Here is a 19,062-nt window from a genome sequence, read left to right on the forward strand (position 1 = left end):
CGGATCAGTCATGAACTCCATTGAAAGGCAATGGGGGACAGATCCGTTTTCTATTGTGTCAGTGAACACGGATCCGTCCCCATTGACTTACATTGTGTGTCAGGAAGGATCCGTTTGCCTCCGCATCAGACGGACACCAAAACGCTGCAGGCAGTGTTCTGGTGTTCGCCTCCAGAGCGGAATGGAGGCAGAACGGAGGCAAACTGATTCGTTCTGAGCGGATCCTTATCCATTCAGAATGCATTAGGGCAAAACTGATCCATTTTGGACCGCTTGTGAGAGCCCTGAACGGATCTTACAAACGGAAACCAAAACACCAGTGTGAAAGTAGACTAACATCTATGACATAATCCTTACCAACATAGATTTGGTTAGCAAGAATTAGGGAGTGGATAAATGGCAGTATGATTGCAGGATCAGATTAGAGTTTGGTTTTAGTCTGTTACCATGGAGAAATGTAGGTTTGCATAGGAGCTGTAGACACAAAATGGTAAGGTATTTTATTTTAAATCAAAAAACTTTTGCCAGCTTGCTTATTTTTTTTTATTTCAGATGCTTTGGAATAAAACAATGGTCGTCATTAATCCCTATTAAATTAAACAGGTTCTCTCACAAAAACAGCCCTATTTATTAAGAAGCTGGGTCTGGCTTCTCTAATCTCTGATAAATAGCTGCTGTTGCCAAGGAATTCACCCCTTCAGTAATGTCTATATACAGAGGTTGTTTTGGTGAGATAACCCCCTTTAAATAATAAATTTTATTAGTCACAGTTTAGCGGCTGTAGTGGGTGAGCAAAAATACAAAAGGTGCTGGTCTCCGGAAAAGACATGATTTGTAAGAAGACATGTAGCCTAGACTTCCAAGGGCACTGCATTCAAACAGTAAGAAGGCACTTTTGTTCAGCAGTCACAGGAAGGTTTACTGTATCCCATAGTTAGAACCTACATTCATTCCCAAATGCATGTATATCCAGTGCATTCTTGCATTGTTTTTAATATATAATAAAACCATTTCATAGCGACCGCAGTACAAATGATGACATCCTCTAAATTAGGAAGCAGCCATGGTCATGTTGGAAGAAGTGTTGAAAGATGGTCAGACTGAAGCTCCTGACGAGGTAGTTGAAGACTTCAAATCCTGTGCTATAATTTCATCAACCGGGCAATCTGATCCCTTCTCTTGCGTTCTCCTGCCCAGGATTTGCTTTTTGTACGGCATTTCAGTAGTTCTTGCTGATAATCCTGGTGATGCATTGGGCAGTAGCTTTGAGGCTCACACAAAGTCTGTAAACAAGTAAAATAATTCAATATGAATGAAAGACAATGCTAATTACCAAAACAGCCACCAAATATTTAAAAGGAAATGTGTCAACAAGATTTTTATCTGTCAGTTAAAGGGATCCTGTCATCAACTTTATGTTGACCGTACTGAGGGCAGCATAATATAGTGACAGAAATGCTGATTTCAGCGGTGTGTGACTGATGAGCTAATAGTAAGTGGTTGCTGAGAACCAGCACCATAACCATTGCAGCCCGGGCCTTGAAAAGAGTGAAATCTACCTGAGAAGAGTCATGGTTATTCCTAATCTCCTGCTCTCCATGTCCACCTGCTGATGATTGGCAGTTCTCTCCTAGACAGAAAGAAAGAGAGAAAACTAGGTAGAAGACTGTCAGTCATCAGCAGGTGGGCAGGAGATTAGGAATAACCATGACTCTTCTCTGGTAGATTTGACTCTTTTCAAGGCCTGGGCTGCAATGATTATGATGCTGGTTCTCGGCAACCACTTACTATTAGCTCATGAGTGACACACCGCTGACATCAGTGCGTCTGTCACTACTTTATGCTGCCCTCAGTGAGGTCAATATAAAGTTGATGACAGGATCCCTTTAGCAACACATATCCTTTATTTCTAAATCCGTTTTTATTTTCTGATTGCAGATTTTTTTTATTCTGTTTCTTGAACATAATTATGGGGGAGGCCATCTTACCTGAGCTGTTCTTAACAGCATTCGAAAGTATTAAGAAAATTGCTTTACGGCAGCCCCATGGTCCATAGACACACTGGACAGGAGGGGACCCTATTGACTTACATAGAGTTTTCTAGGCATGCTCTGACCTGTGCAGAGGTCATTGTACAAGGAAAGAATAGATAAGCATTAGCAATTAAAGGGGTTATCCCATCATAATGATCACTGTTAAATCTGTTAATGATTTGACAGTGATCATTTTTGTAAATATACTTTATTAACAAATTCCCACCGATTAGGAGAAAATTCATCCCCACTTACCTCATTGTTGTGACTCGGTCTCCCCTGGTTACGACCACCGCTCTTCCGCAAAATCCCGATGGTCGCGCTTGCCCAGAAGACTTCTTCTTTTCTCCCGGCCGGGCCACTCGCTGTCCTGAACGCGCACGCTGCCGCGCATGCGCGACGGTGACTTCTTCCCGGCCAGAATAGTACAGAGATGCGAACGCGCACGCCGGCTCTGTACTATACTGGCCAGAAATAAGTCACATTGCGCATGCGCGGCAGCGTGCGCGTTCAGTCCAGCGCGCGGCCCGGCCGGGAGAAGACTTCAATCAAGATGAAGCCCGCCCCCAGCCAGAATCCAGGAAGTGAACGCGCGGTGGCAGCAGGTAAGTATAAAAACGCAAAGTGGGATAACCCCTTTAAGTGATATCATTACAGGCAGGATTAGAATGACAGAGCAGATAACTGCAGTAAAGTGATCTGTACAGACCAAAAAGTGCCACTTATTAGGCTCAGTGGCCAGGATTTTGTTTTTTATTTAAATTTAGATTGTGACATAGAAAATTTTACATTTTTTAAGATTTTTTTTTTTTTTTTTTAACATAAAAGATGTTATTTAAACAATAGGTCATTTTCTGATAACACATTCCCTATTACTATTATACACACACACACACACAGAAACAAGGATTGAGAATATTAGTTTTTAACTTTGATCCATAATGTATGTTTATTGGGAAGGTGGGGGTAGACGGCTCTTAGATCAGATTTGTAATATCCTTATTTTCATATGTAGGATTCTCAAAAATCTGCTAAAAAATTAATTTTAAAAAAAAGACCACATACAGGAAAAATTAAAATAATGGGGCATTTTTATTTAGAATATGTGGTTAAAGGGCTTCTGTCACCCCACTGGCGTGACTGAACGAAAATGAGTAAGAGCATTATATATTGATATATCGCAGTATAAGGACTTTAAGTAGCCAAAAAAGTATATATGACTTTAGTGGGGTGACAGAAGCCCTTTAATCCTAGTAATTTAAAAAAAAAAAAAAAACTCACCTTGTATTCTGGGAAAAACTCTTTGTAGCCCCCTTTCAGTAAATACACCTCTGGATAATAAAGATTTGGGTAGTCATTCCTGGCGCGATCTTCTTCTCTCAAGAAACGACACCTTTCATACAAAACAATAAGACATACTGAACTACTTCGATTGACAGCTGTTAATGCACATTGAGGACGTCAGTACATATAGCAGAAAAATGATGGCCTAAAACTGTGTAGTGATGCCTGACTGGTACAGATGAAACACAATGGCACACCCTAGCAAGCTGTTCAATTTCCTATGAGAATAAAATAATCTGAGGTTTACGTTTTTTCATTTTAATAACTTCAAATATTTAAAAGTATCTTCATGTCAAGTGGGAGTCCTGGTAACATCAATTCAAGGAAGTGAACGCTTAAACTTTATTTCTGCAAGGAATACTGCACATTATTATCCTTTAAAGGGGAGCAAGGGAAGATGAGGAGGTGCTGTATGCTGGAGATTAGAAGAGATATAATAATTGGTATCTTGGAGAAAGGAACAGGGTCCTCCTGCTCAGGATGTAGATATTAAATGCCTTCCATGTACTGTACTGACGATGTGTATTATATGCCAGATACACTGGTAGTACTCTGTGCCACAGGCAGATCTCTAACTTCAACAACACTGCAAGCACCTGGGGTATTTAATGCATACCAACCCACAGTATGCTAATAGCACATTCTTGGCACATGCTGGGTGCATGGGACCTATGGGTATGTCAGAGCATAATTCGAGGAATAAGTATACTGCCAATGTGGCAGAAAAAAAAATGACAGGGGTGCATTCTACTTAGATTACAACTAAAAAATAAAGTACCAAAATGTATTGAAAAGTTTAGGACTTGTTCACCTACATTTTCGGACCTCTTTCGGATGAGAACTCGCAATGAAACACCAGTATAATGCGCTTTTCTGCCACCGATGGGACCAAAGGACACTTGAGAAAATAATCCAACACATCTTCTGGTCGATGAAGATTCAAAGCGCCCTGCAGAATATCACAGAATTATAAATTAAGATTACACAAGCCATAACTACAACTGGCAACTACATTTTCTATATAATATGTTTTTATGAATTTCCAAAAGTAAATAGCATAACAAAATGCAACTACTGCAAACATTCCAGTCTTCAAGCACTACAATACAATACAAGCAAAGTGGCAAAAAAGAATTAAAGGGGTTGTCTGGGTCATTTTTTTGTATGTTGTACGTTTCTAACTAGGCAAATGTAAGGGCTTTACTTTATCTGCAGTGGCTCCTTTCTCAGATTTCACTTTAACCCCTTCTGCAGCACACACTCAGGGCTGGAGGCTTTACTGAGTAGCTGCAGGCAGTAAAGAGACAGAGGATCTACCCTCCTCATCCTGCAGACACAGAGCAGACAGGCTGGATGACTTCTGCAAAGCATTGCACAAGAACAGGTAGGGGGAACAGCAGTGTCATTGTACAGATGGGACTTGTAGTCCTACACATACAACATGCTGCTGAGCATCCTAGCAGTCAGACATGTCATTCAGGGAAGCACTTGTATTCAAATACTTTGCAGAGCAGGGGGAGGGGCACAAATATTCATGAGGAAACTCCAGAGATTGTTGTTATTGCAGGTAAACAAAGGACCAGGAGAGAACCAGGGATATGAGAAACTAATTTTTTTTTGTCTAAAAATTGCTTAGCTTAGTTAGATATTGCTGACCATCAGATTTACAGTGGTACTATATATATATACTTGAGAAAAATCCCATTGAGAGGATTGAAACGTCGCATGCTTGGTGATTAAAGCTTCTTTCACTTGTTCACTACCTGGATGTGCTGCGGATTTCATTTAATATATATATATATATATATATATATATATATATATATATATATATATATATATATACACACACACACACACACACATACATACACTGCTCAAAAAAATAAAGGGAACACAAAAATAACACATCCTAGATCTGAATTAATTAAATATTCTTCTGAAATACTTTGTTCTTTACATAGTTGAATGTGCCGACAACAAAATCACACCAAAAAAAAAAATGGAAATCAAATTTTTTAACCCATGGAGGTCTGGATTTGGAGTCACCCTCAAAATTAAAGTGGAAATACACACTACAGGCTGATACAACTTTGATGTAATGTCCTTAAAACAAGTCAAAATGAGGCTCTGTAGTGTGTGAGGCCTCCACGTGCCTGTATGACCTCCCTACAACGCCTGTGCATGCTCCTGATGAGGTGGCGGACGGTCTCCTGAGGGATCTCCTCCCAGACCTGGACTAAAACATCTGCCAACTCCTGGACAGTCTGTGGTGAAACGTGACGTTGGTGGATAGAGGGAGACGTGATGTCCCAGATGTGCTCAATTGGATTCAGGTCTGGGGAATGGACGGGCCAGTCCATAGCATCAATGCCTTCGTCTTGCAGGAACTGCTGACACACTCCAGCGACATGAGGTCTAGCATTGTCTTGCATTAGGAGGAACCCAGGGCCAACCGCACCAGCATATGGTCTCACAAGGGGTCTGAGGATCTCATCTCGGTACCTAATGGCAGTCAGGCTACCTCTGGCGAGCACATGGAGGGCTGTGCGGCCCTCCAAAGAAATGCCACCCCACACCATTGCTGACCCAATGCCAAACCGGTCATGCTGGAGGATGTTGCAGGCAGCAGAACGTTTTCCACAGCGTCTCCAGACTGTCACGTGCTCAGTGTGAACCTGCTTTCATCTGTGAAGAGCACAGGGCGCCAGTGGCGAATTTGCCAATCTTGGTGTTTTCTGGCAAATGCCAAACGTCCTGCACGGTGTTGGGCTGTAAGCACAACCCCCACCTGTGGACGTCGGGCCCTCATATCACCCTCATGGAGTCTGTTTCTGACCGTTTGAGCAGACACATGCACATTTGTGGCCTGCTGGAGGTCATTTTGCAGGGCTCTGGCAGTGCTTTTCCTGTTCCTCCTTGCACAAAGGCGGAGGTAGCGGTCCTGCTGCTGGGTTGTTGCCCTCCTACGGCCTCCTCCACGTCTCCTGATGTACTGGCCTGTCTCCTGGTAGCGCCTCCATGCTCTGGACACTACGCTGACAGACACAGCAAACCTTCTTGCCACAGCTCGCATTGATGTGCCATCCTGGATAAGCTGCACTACCTGAGCCACTTGTGTGGGTTGTAGACTCAGTCTCATGCTACCACTAGAGTGAAAGCACCGCCAGCATTCAAAAGTGACCAAAACATCAGCCAGGAAGCATAGGAACTGAGAACTGGTCTGTGGTCACCACCTGCAGAACCACTCCTTTATTGGGGGTGTCTTGCTAATTGCCTATAATTTCCACCTGTTGTCTATCCCATTTGCACAACAGCATGTGAAATTGATTGTCACTCAGTGTTGCTTCCTAAGTGGACAGTTTGATTTCACAGAAGTGTGATTGACTTGGAGTTACATTGTGTTTAAGTGTTCCCTTTATTTTTTTGAGCAGTGTATATTATATATATATATTTTTTTTTTTTTTTTTTTTCCATAACTCGAACAACCCCTATAAGAACAAAAAATAGATAGCATATGCGTAAGAATAAGAAATAACCTAAAAATTACATAACAAGTACATCTACTCTGGAAATAAAAACATTGACAAAGTATTTCTAATGAACAAAATATGAACCCCCAAAATGTGACAACTATATTTTGAAAATACACTTTGGCTCTACAACTTCAGATCGGTATTTACCGGTTTCTGGGTTCTTGTCTGTTTGCCTGTGTGTCTGGTGTCCTCTTCATTTTTGCTCCTACGTCCAAAGTGAACGGGGATGTTGGGAGGCTGGACCCTATTGTTATTAGTTTTGCTGAGCCTGCCCCGGCCGGCGGCAATGCTCAGTTTCAAACCCAGCTCGCTCGCGCAGAGCGCTGTGTGACGTCACAGTAAGGCTACTTTCACACTAGCGTTCGGGTGTCCGCTCGTGAGCTCCGTTGGAAGGGGCTCACGAGCGGCCCCGAACGCATCCGTCTGGCCCTAATGCATTCTCAGTGGAGGCGGATCCACTGAGAATGCATCCGCCTGCCAGCGTTCAGCCTCCGCTCCGCTCAGTGAGCGGACACCTGAACGCTGCTTGCAGCGTTCGGGTGTCCGCCTGGCCGTGCGGAGGCGAGCGGATCCGTCCAGACTTATAATGGAAGTCAATGTAAAGTCTGAACAGATCCGCTCAAGAACTTCAAGGAAAGAGGTTCAATTCTTGTTAAGAAGGCTTCAGGGCGTCCAAGAAATTCCAGCAAGCGCCAGGATAGTCTCCTAAAGAGGATTCAGATGCGGGATCGGAGTGCCACCAGTGGAGAGCTTGCTCAGGAATTGTAGCAGGCAGGTGTGAGCGCATCTGCACGCACAGTGAGGCGAAGACTTTTGGAAGATGGCCTGGTGTCAAGAAGGGCAGCAAAGAAGCCACTTCTCTCCAAAAAAAAACATCGGGGACAGATTGAGCTTCTGCAGAAAGTATGGTAAATGGACTGCTGAGGACTGGGGCAAAGTCATATTCTCCGATGAAGCCTCTTTCTGATTGTTTGGGGCATCTGGAAAAAGGCTTGTCCGGAGAAGAAAAGGTGAACGCTACCATCAGTCCTGTGTCATGCCAACAGTAAAGCATCCTGAGACCATTCATGTGTGGGGTTGCTTCTCATCCAAGGGAGTAGGCTCACTCACAATTTTGCCCAAAAACACAGCCATGAATAAAGAATGGTACCAAAACACCCTCCAACAGCAACTTCTTCCAACAATCCAACAACAGTTTGGTGAAGAACAATGCATTTTCCAGCACGATGGAGCACCGTGCCATAAGGCAAAATTGATAACTAAGTGGCTCGGGGACCAAAACGTTGACATTTTGGGTCCATGGCCTGGAAACTCCCCAGATCTTAATCCCATTGAGAACTTGTGGTCAATCCTCAAGAGGCGGGTGGACAAACAAAAACCCACTAATTCTGACAAACTTCAAGAAGTGATTATGAAAGAATGGGTTGCTATCAGTCAGGAATTGGCCCAGAAGTTGATTGAGAGCATGCCCAGTCGAATTGCAGAGGTCCTGAAAAAGAAGGGCCAACACTGCAAATACTGACTCTTTGCATAAATGTCATGTAATTGTCGATAAAAGCCTTTGAAACGTATGAAGTGCGTGTAATTATATTTCACTACATCACAGAAACAACTGAAACAAAGATCTAAAAGCAGTTTAGCAGCAAACTTTGTGAAAACTAATATTTGTGTCATTCTCAAAACTTTTGGCCACAACTGTATATGCCTCCTTCAGGTATTTTTCCTTGTCCATTATGACAATCCCCCCCACCTTTATCCGCTGGTCTTAAGACACTACAAAACCAAACATGGGGGCAATAGTGATGGCACCACATTTAGTGGAATAGAGATAGTGAATAAAGATAAAAGAGGGGGGGACTTTGTTAAAAAAAAAATGTCGAGTAGAGACCCACTGGATTTTTAATCTGAACACACTGGCACCAGCAGGATTAAATTCAGAAATTGAGCTATTTGCCTTTGAGTGAATAAACCACAAAGTGTAGAAGACATGAGGGGGTTAAATAAAAGAGGAGACATGGACCTATATAAACAACACTAGGAGTCCTAATCAGTATCCCTGACTAAGAATAACGTTTTATTCGAAACGCGTTCGGGTATTTTTGGTCCTCCTAGCTATCCGTAGCTCTTACTGTGACTTCACACAGCGCTCCGTGCGAGTGAGCAGAGTTTGAAACTGAGCATTGCCGCCGGCCGGGGCAGGCTCAGCAAAACTAACAACAATAGGGTCCAGCCTCCCAACATCCCCTTCACTTTGGACGTAGGAGCAAAAACAAAGAGGACACCAGACACACAGGCAAACAGACAAGAACCCAGAAACGGGTAAATACCGATCTGAAGTTGTAGAGCCAAAGTGTATCTTGTTCTTTTCTTTTGGCACCTACCACCAGGGAAGGTGGACAGGGAGCGTATCGCGCAGTACCTGAACATAGAATATATTTTGAAAATGCTGAACATCACATTTGTGTTTCCAACAGATTGGGTTTCCAGTATTAAAGTGATGAACTTTTCTAGCGATAGGTCATCAATATCAAAGCCATGGAAAACCCCCTTCAGGCTATGTTATGGTAGGATTATTTGGCAAGATGATTTTTAAACATAATAATCTTGAATATACCTAGGGTGCAATACTTAGTATAAAAGCTAGATGGTAAGAGAGGGGACTTAATGTATCTAGACAAGGAAAGGGTTAATTACTCTTAACGGTAATTGTTTTTTTTCAATAGCCTCCCCAACAGCACTCACAGGAGGGGGTCCCTGCCCCCAGGACAAGAAACAACGCAGAAGCACACGATTTAAAAAGGCCTCCTCCCCTTACCTAGTCAGTCAATAAGAGAGGACACGGAAGTGATGCAAGAACAAAATATGTATTAAACATAAACAAAATTACATCATTTAAAAAAAAAAAAAAAGGGAGGGGAAATTCCAGTAGCGGTGTACCCTTTCCCCCGGCGCCTCCACAACGGCACACACAGGAGGATAAAACAGAGTAATCAGCTCTAGGGAGGGACCACAGCAGAAAGAATCCTGCAACCAAAAGACAAATCTTGGTTTTTGAGAATATCCAATTTTTTATTATTGAAAAAAAAGTCATAGGTCTTGCCCACGTGGCTGCTCTGCAAAACTAGTCTAATGAGACGGAAGTAGACTCTGCCTAGGAGGATGACACAGCCCAAGTAGAGTGAGCTCTTATTCCGGTAGAAGGATGAAGATTTTTCTTGGCATAGGCAAAGGCAATTATCTCTCTGATCCATCTTGCTATAGATTATTTGCTGGCTGCCTTTCCTTTGTTAGGACCCTGATATTAGGGGATTTGCTGGCTGCCAAATTTCTCGTAGCCCCCTTCAAAAAACGCTTGATTAGTGGAGAGTCTGCCAGTTTTACATCCAAAAACACTTAAAGCTGAAACTTGCACTTTTAGCGTTGAAGGTCGAAGACCTTTATCTAACTCTGCCTGCAAAAAACATAAAATTTGTGGAATGTCTGGAGAAAAGTGGTTATTTGAAAAGGACAGGAAAGCGTTCCAGGTTCTTAAATAAAATTGTAGATGTTATAGACTTATCGTCTTAAGGCGAGGTGTTCAGACTCCAGGCCGTCAGGTTGAGTTGGTTTATTTTGGGATGAAATACCGAACCCTGGTGGAGAAGGTCCGGGGTTCATAGAAAAGTCCAGAATATCCCTGACAGCCTGAGCAGAAGGGGGAACCAAGATTTTGGCCAAAATGGAGCAATGAATATTACCTGAGCCCCTTCTTCCTCAGAGCTCTTGGAAAAGTATAAAGAGTCTTCGGCCATGGTTGGGATAGTGCATCTACCCATAACGGCTGGTCCCGTCGGGAGAGGGAGCAACATTTTTTTGGTCTGCCGGTTGTCCTTTGTGGCAAATACACTGCTCAAAAAAATAAAGGGAACACTTAAACAACACAATGTAACTCCAAGTCAATGACACTTCTGTGAAATCAAACTGTCCACTTAGGAAGCAACACTGAGTGACAATCAATTTCCCATGCTGTTGTGCAAATGGGATAGACAACAGGTGGAAATTATAGGCAATTAGCAAGACACCCCCAATAAAGTAGTGGTTCTGCAGGTGGTGACCACAGACCAGTTCTCAGTTCCTATGCTTCCTGGCTGATGTTTTGGTCACTTTTGAATGCTGGCGGTGCTTTCACTCTAGTGGTAGCATGAGACGGAGTCTACAACCCACACAAGTGGCTCAGGTAGTGCAGCTTATCCAGGATGGCACATCAATGCGAGCTGTGGCAAGAAGGTTTGCTGTGTCTGTCAGCGTAGTGTCCAGAGCATGGAGGCGCTACCAGGAGACAGGCCAGTACATCAGGAGACGTGGAGGAGGCCGTAGGAGGGCAACAACCCAGCAGCAGGACCGCTACCTCCGCCTTTGTGCAAGGAGGAACAGGAGGAGCACTGCCAGAGCCCTGCAAAATGATCTCCAGCAGGCCACAAATGTGCATGTGTCTGCTCAAACGGTCAGAAACACTCCATGAGGGTGATATGAGGGCCCGACGTCCACAGGTGGGGGTTGTGCTTACAGCCCAACACCGTGCAGGACGTTTGGCATTTGCCAGAGAACACCAAGATTGGCAAATTCGCCACTGGCGCCCTGTGCTCTTCACAGATGAAAGCAGGATCACACTGAGCACATGTGACAGACGTGACAGAGTCTGGAGACGCCGTGGAGAACGTTCTGCTGCCTGCAACATCCTCCAGCATGACCGGTTTGGCATTAGGTCAGTAATGGTGTGGGGTGGCATTTCTTTGGAGGGCCCCACAGCCCTCCATGTGCTCGCCAGAGGTAGCCTGACTGCCATTAGGTACCGAGATGAGATCCTCAGACCCCTTGTGAGACCATATGCTGGTGCGGTTGGCCCTGGGTTCCTCCTAATGCAAGACAATGCTAGACCTCATGTGGCTGGAGTGTGTCAGCAGTTCCTGCAAGACGAAGGCATTGATGCTGTGGACTGGCCCGCCCGTTCCCCAGACCTGAATCCAATTGAGCACATCTGGGACATCACGTCTCGCTCTATCCACCAACGTCACGTTGCACCACAGACTGTCCAGGAGTTGGCAGATGCTTTAGTCCAGGTCTGGGAGGAGATCCCTCAGGAGACCGTCCGCCACCTCATCAGGAGCATGCACAGGCGTTGTAGGGAGGTCATACAGGCACGTGGAGGCCACACACACTACTGAGCCTCATTTTGACTTGTTTTAAGGACATTACATCAAAGTTGGATCAGCCAGTGTGTTTTTCCACTTTAATTTTGAGGGTGACTCCAAATCCAGACATCCATGGGTTAAAAAATTTGATTTCCATTTTTTTCTTGTGTGTGATTTTGTTGTCAGCACATTCAACTATGTAAAGAACAAAGTATTTCAGAAGAATATTTAATTAATTCAGATCTAGGATGTGTTATTTTTGTGTTCCCTTTATTTTTTTCAGCAGTGTAGATCTAGATCCGGAACTCCCCCCATTTTTCGCAGAGCTGCTGAAATATTTGATAATTCAGGAACCACTCTCCTTCCTTCAAAGTCCGGCAGCTGAGGAAGTCTGCTATTACATTGTTCACTCCCTTCACATGAACTTCTGTTAAGGATATAAGATTATTTTCCGCCCAAAGAAAAAAAAAAAAATATATGTCTCGAGACACTGCCCCTAGGGAACGGCTTCTGGTCCCTCCCTGTCTGTTCAGGTAAGCTACTGCCGTGGTATTGTCCGACAACACTTTTATAGGTTTTGGAGATGAGTGTGTGTTAAGGGGGACAATTACTTTGTAGATGGCTGAGAGTTCTCTCAGATTGGAGGAAGCTTTAACATATCTTTGCTCCATCTGTCCTGAACTACTTTTCCTTCTGAGTGACCACCCCATCCTGAACTGCTGGCGTCTGTGGTCACGATCATCTGTTTCTCCTGGCGCCAACACACCCGTCTGCAAGTTTTTCTCCATTCTCCACCACATCAAATATTCTTTTACAGAATTGGGAAGGAGAACACGTTTTTCTAGAGAGGAATTGATTTCGTCCCAGGAGGAAGGCTTGAAGGATCCTCATGGAACTCAGAGGCCATCTGACCAACAGGATTGTTGCCGTCAGAAGACCTAGGATGGTCATGATATTCCTTATGGAGGAAGCCCTTTGGCTGCAGAACGGAGAGATTTTCCAAACTAGACTCTTCCGTTTTTCTAGAGATAAAAAAAAAACACATTAGCAGACGAGAGTCTAGGAGTACCCCCAGGAAGAGCTTCCTCTGATCTGGAGACAGGTCTGATTTTTTGAAATTTATAATCCACCCCGAGGTGGCAAAGCATTCTTGCACTTGGGAAAGGTGGGATCGTAGAACTTCTTCTTAGGGTGAAGCAAATCAGGAAGTCGTCCAAATATGGCACAATTAGAATCCCCTTTAGGTGAAGGTATTTTGTGACCTCTGACATGATCTTTGAAAATACTCTTGGAGCCGAGGAGAGTCTGAATGGGAGGGCTCCGAACTGAAAATGGCGTAACTGATACCCTATGAAGACAGCGATTCTCAGATACTTTCGATAACTCTGGCATATCGGGACATGATAGTATGTGTCTTGAAAGTTCATAGTCGCCATGAAAAAGTCCTGACGGAGTAAGTTTATGGTGGATCTTATAGTCTCCATCTTGAATTTTTGTACAATATAGAGCTGTTCAGGGATTTTAGATTTATTATCAAACGGAAGGATCAGTTTGGTTTTTGCACGATAAATATCTGTGAATAGAAACCTTTGCCATATTGATGTTCTGGGAATGGATGGAGTACTTTTTTGTCTTTAAGAGATGAGATTTCTAATTCTAGACATGCTTGTTTTATGATTAACCGATCTGGGGGAGGGGATAAAAACTCTAGTTTTAAGCCCTCTTTTAAATTTATTTCTTCCCAGGCAGAGGTGAAGTGTTTAACCTACCCCCCAAATGGCTTATGGCGTCATTGTGTAGAACGGGAGGAATTTTCTGGATTAACAAGGAATCCTCTCCCTCTGCCCCTGGATGGCTGCCCCTTCCCAGATCCCTCTTTCTAAGGGCTCATGCACACGACAGTATTTTGCGTTCAGTATACTGGACGTTTTTTGAGTTCAGTATACGGAACATATACTGAACCATTCATTTCAATGGTTCAGCAAAAAATACTGAAGTGTCTCCGTGTGCATTCCGTTTCAGTATTTCAGTATTTCCGTGCCGTGAAAAGATAGAACATGTCCTATTCTTGTCCGCAAATCACGGTGCTTGGCTCCATTCAAGTCAATGGGTCCGCAAAAAAAACTGAACACATACGGAAATGCATCCGTATGTCTTCCGTTTCCGTTCCGTTTTTTGCTGAACCATCTATTGAAAATGTTATGCCCAGCCCAATTTTAGCTATGTAATTACTGTATACTGTATATACCATACCGAAAAACGGAACGGAAAAACGGAACAAAAACGGAAACACAACAGAAACAAAACAACGGATCCGTTTAAAACGGACCGCAAAACACTGAAAGACATACTGTCGTGTGAAAGAGGCCTTACTCTGGTCCAGTCTTGGTTTTTTTCTGGTTTCGAAAGGATAGTCTTTGATAAAAATAACGTCTCTCAAGAGGAAATCCTTTTTTCTTATCCGAGGCCTTGTCCAGAATGTCATCTAAGGTCGAACCAAATCTCTCTCCTTCACAGGGGATTGAGCACAGGCAATTATTTTAAACTTGTGTCACCCGACCATGTACGAAGCCAGATAGCTCTATAGGTCGCATTTGATAATGCAGCAGACCTAAGGGAGAATCTGACTAAGTCTGCAGACGCATCTGCTAAGAAATTTGACGCTTGGAGGCTAAGATCTCCTCCCTAGGGGTATCTGCTGCTAAGTGTTCTTCTAAATGATTGAGCCAGACAGATAACGTTCTGCCCGTGCAGGTAGACGCAATATTGGGATGCAACATAGCAATATTTGTTTCCCAAGCTAATTTCAATAAACTTTCACATTTTTTCTCCATAGGATCTCACAAGAGACCCATATCTTCGAACAGGAGAGAGTTTTTTTTTTAGAAATGCGGGCAACTGGGGCATCAACTTTTTGTCCCACAGTATACAAGTCCTTTTCAAAAAATTAGCATATTGTGATAAAGTTCATTATTTTCTGTAATGTACTGATAAACATTAGACTTTCATATATTTTAGATTCATTACACACAACTGAAGTAGTTCAAGCCTTTTCTTGTTTTAATATTGATGATTTTGGCATACAGCTCATGAAAACCCAAAATTGCTATCTCAAAAAATTAGCATATTTCATCCGACCAATAAAAGAAAAAAGTGTTTTTAATACAAAAAAAGTCAACCTTCAAATAATTAAGTTCAGTTATGCACTCAATACTTGGTCGGGAATCCTTTTGCAGAAATGACTGCTTCAATGCGGCGTGGCATGGAGGCAATCAGCCTGTGGCACTGCTGAGGTGTTATGGAGGCCCAGGATGCTTCGATAGCGGCCTTAAGCTCATCCAGAGTGTTGGGTCTTGCGTCTCAACTTTCTCTTCCCAATATCCCACAGATTCTCTATGGGGTTCAGGTCAGGAGAGTTGGCAGGCCAATTGAGCACAGTAATACCATGGTCAGTAAACCATTTACCAGTGGTTTTGGCACTGTGAGCAGGTGCCAGGTCGTGCTGAAAAATGAAATCTTCATCTCCATAAAGCTTTTCAGCAGATGGAAGCATGAAGTGCTCCAAAATCTCCTGATACCTAGCTGCATTGACCCTGCCCTTGATAAAACACAGTGGACAAACACCAGCAGCTGACATGGCACCCAAGACCATCACTGACTGTAGGTACTTGACACTGGACTTCAGGCATTTTGGCATTTCCCTCTCCCCAGTCTTCCTCCAGACTCTGGCACCTTGATTTCCGAATGACATGCAAAATTTGCTTTCATCCGAAAAAAGTACTTTGGACCACTGAGCAACAGTCCAGTGCTGCTTCTCTGTAGCCCAGGTCAGGCGCTTCTGCCGCTGTTTCTGGTTCAAAAGTGGCTTGACCTGGGGAATGCGGCACCTGTAGCCCATTTCCTGCACACGCCTGTACACGGTGGCTCTGGATGTTTCTACTCCAGACTCCGTCCACTGCTTCCGCAGGTCCCCCAAGTTCTGGAATTGGTCCTTCTCCACAATCTTCCTCAGGGTCCGGTCACCTCTTCTCGTTGTGCAGCGTTTTCTGCCACACTTTTTCCTTCCCACAGACTTCCCACTGAGGTGCCTTGATACAGCACTCTGGGAACAGCCTATTCGTTCAGAAATTTCTTTGTGTCTTACCCTCTTGCTTGAGGGCGTCAATGATGGCCTTCTTGAAAGCAGTCAGGTCGGCAGTCGTACCCATGATTGCGGTTTTGAGTAATGAACCAGGCTGGGAGTTTTTAAAAGCCTCAGGAATCTTTTGCAGGTGTTTAGAGTTAATTAGTTGATTCAGATGATTAGGTTAATAGCTCGTTTAGAGAACCTTTTCATGATATGCTAATTTTTTGAGATAGGAATTTTGGGTTTTCATGAGCTGTATGCCAAAATCATCAATATTAAAACAAGAAAAGGCTTTAACTACTTCAGTTGTGTGTAAGGAATCTAAAATATATGAAAGTCTAATGTTTATCAGTACATTATAGAAAATAATGAACTTTATCACAATATGCAAATTTTTTGAAAAGGACCTGTAGACTTAAGACTCCACAAAGGGATATTTCCTTTTAAAGGAATTTGTCACAGCTGTTCTTTTTTCAGGATCTCTCCACTCCTTGGATATTAGGGACTTGATACTGTTACGGATGGGGGAAGACCCTTTTCCTTCTTTTCCCCCCCAACCCCTGGAACATTTGATCATGGACGGAGAGGGTTTCTTTGACCTCTTCTATGTCCATAGTGGCCCTTATGGTCTTTAAAAGATCTTCTGTCTCCTCAGGGAGAAACAATGGTTTACAGAACAGTCATCTGAGGAAGCAGAGTCTAGGTCAGATACTAGCTCCCCTTCATCCAGATCAAACACCATATCAGAAGCAAAGGATCTAGGAGACGTGGATGGGCGTGGGGATTGTGGCGTAATTCTAGAGTCCACCGCCACATTAACCTCTTCCTTAAATCATAGCTCTCATGGTGTCAAGGAAGGATGGCGACTCCTCTTTAACCACTTGTTCAATGCATTTTGGGCATACAGTTTTTTTTTATTTTGAGGAAAAGGTTTTCCCTCAGATAGCGCATTTTTTGCGCCCCAAATGTCCACCGGATGGCTTACGAGTCATGGTCTCTCTGCCCTAAAAAGATTAAATAAAAAACTTATAGGGCCAGGAAAAAAAATAAAAGACCATCACCTACTCCAGGGGTGGATATCTGGATAAAACACCACTGCCACCATGTGATAAGGAATGGGATCTGCTTCTCCATAGCAGCCCTAGTAAGACTCACACAGTAGTGTTCAAGAAGGGACAGTAAAATAAGCCCCATTGGCGAGGAGGCTTACCGGGCTGAGGTAGTGTAATCTCCAGGCTTCTTTGCGGAGTCAGCGTCCACCAGAGCAAGCATGATTGCAAGCGGTGAGAGAAAGACAGAATAGAACTCTCCTCACTCCATTTTAAATGGTCCTGCATGCCGCTCTATCAGAGGTTCCGCCGGAAGTAGACCTGCCGTTTGAGCGCAAGATTCTCTTGCCCACGGAGAATCTCGCCCAGTGACATCACTACGTCGGATACCACGCCCCTTTTACCGATACCTGGGAGTATCACGAACCCAGGGAAGCCTGCATGCTAGGAACGGGTAAGGGAGGCAATGCGTCCTCGGGGTTCCCGTTCCCTGTTCTAGCCCTCCCACCTTGTAGGGGAAGAGGATTCAAGGCTGGGCAATAAAGAGATCATTCCTGGCACTCCAGGAGAGGCTTCCGCACATACCCAATGACAGGAATCAACGGCTGAATAGGTAAGGGGAGGAGGCCTTTTTAAATCATGTGCTTCTGCGTTGTTTCCTGTCCTGGGGGCAGGGATACCCTCCTGTGAGTGCCATTGTAGAGGTGTTGGGGAAACTTCTCTGTTTAGATTTTCCTGCGCTGTAGTATCCTAATTGTGTCCAGATTTACACTATAAGGGTCCATTCACACGTCCAAAATGCGGAACGGAATTGCAGACCCATTCATTTCTATGGGGCAGCACAACGTGCTGCCCGGATACGGAATTGCGGTCCCATTGCTGTGTCAGTGTTTTGTGGATCCGTAAAACGCGTTACGGACGTGTGAATGGAACCTAAGAGAGGTGGGCGGGATGTTATGGTTTAAAGGAACCAATCACTTTAATGTAAACAACTTCTGTAAACTCCCCTTTCCTGTATGTAATTTCTGTTTTATAAGGATGTGTACTGTGAATAAAGCGGAAGGCGATACCAGGAGAACTTGGAAGCTTTGACATACAATACCAATGTTCTAGTGTTTATGTGAATCTGTATGAGCGCTCATACTTATACTTCTAATTGATTTGGCACCACAGAAAGAAGATGAAAATCGCTAGAGTGGCGATGACATTCACAAAGTAGATGCTTTCCAGTTTCCGTCTATTCTCTATTAAAAGTAGCACTCGTACAATTAGTTTTATTCTCTGACCTGTTATAAAAAGGTACATGTAAACAGTAGGGAAGGTAATTTTCTTAATGGGGCCTGTAGTTGTGAGTTATCCCCTACCTTCTGATCCTCAGCTGTGTCATATGACCAGCAATCAGACTTTAGAAATAACACAGCATCTTATATGTGGACAGGAAGCCAGCTTTTCTATGTATTCCCATGGGAGTCTAAATGTCAGTCTCATAGGAATTAATAGAAAATTAACAGACTTACTGTCCTGTGTCAGATGGAGATCATAGTGTTGGTCACATGACACAGCTGAGGCCCGAAAGGGAGGTTATAACTCACAAATACAGTCATTGGTGAGAAGATTCACTACAGCTTACATCATGTACCTTTCGAACAGGTCAGAGGATAAAAAAAAAAATTGTGGGAGTGCTCCTGTAACCTCATGTTTCAATCACACAAATGGGAACTATAAAAGTTGGGAAAGTAATGGAATATGACAGAGGTTTAATAGGAGTCACAGCACTGCTAAACAGGAGAAACATTTCGAATA

The 19,062-nt window shown here is 43.6% G+C and overlaps 1 protein-coding gene across 3 annotated transcripts in view; it reads right to left on the reverse strand.

Annotated features, from left to right (window-relative positions):
* Positions 1 to 237: 237 nt before the first annotated feature.
* CDC25C (cell division cycle 25C) overlaps positions 238 to 19,062 on the reverse strand; it is a 62,428-nt gene continuing 43,603 nt past the window's right edge. For all 3 annotated transcript variants that reach the window (XM_040406987.1, XM_040406970.1, XM_040406979.1), the window contains 3 exons: positions 4,193 to 4,326; positions 3,315 to 3,426; positions 238 to 1,283 (listed from right to left, as the gene is read on the reverse strand). In XM_040406987.1, the coding sequence (XP_040262921.1) occupies positions 1,143 to 1,283; positions 3,315 to 3,426; positions 4,193 to 4,326 (387 nt within the window). In that variant the 3' untranslated portion in view covers positions 238 to 1,142. The remainder of the gene's footprint in view (positions 1,284 to 3,314; positions 3,427 to 4,192; positions 4,327 to 19,062) is intronic.

The sequence above is a fragment of the Bufo bufo genome, chromosome 1 (genome assembly GCF_905171765.1).
Source record: "Bufo bufo chromosome 1, aBufBuf1.1, whole genome shotgun sequence".
NCBI classification, from domain to species: domain Eukaryota; kingdom Metazoa; phylum Chordata; class Amphibia; order Anura; family Bufonidae; genus Bufo; species Bufo bufo.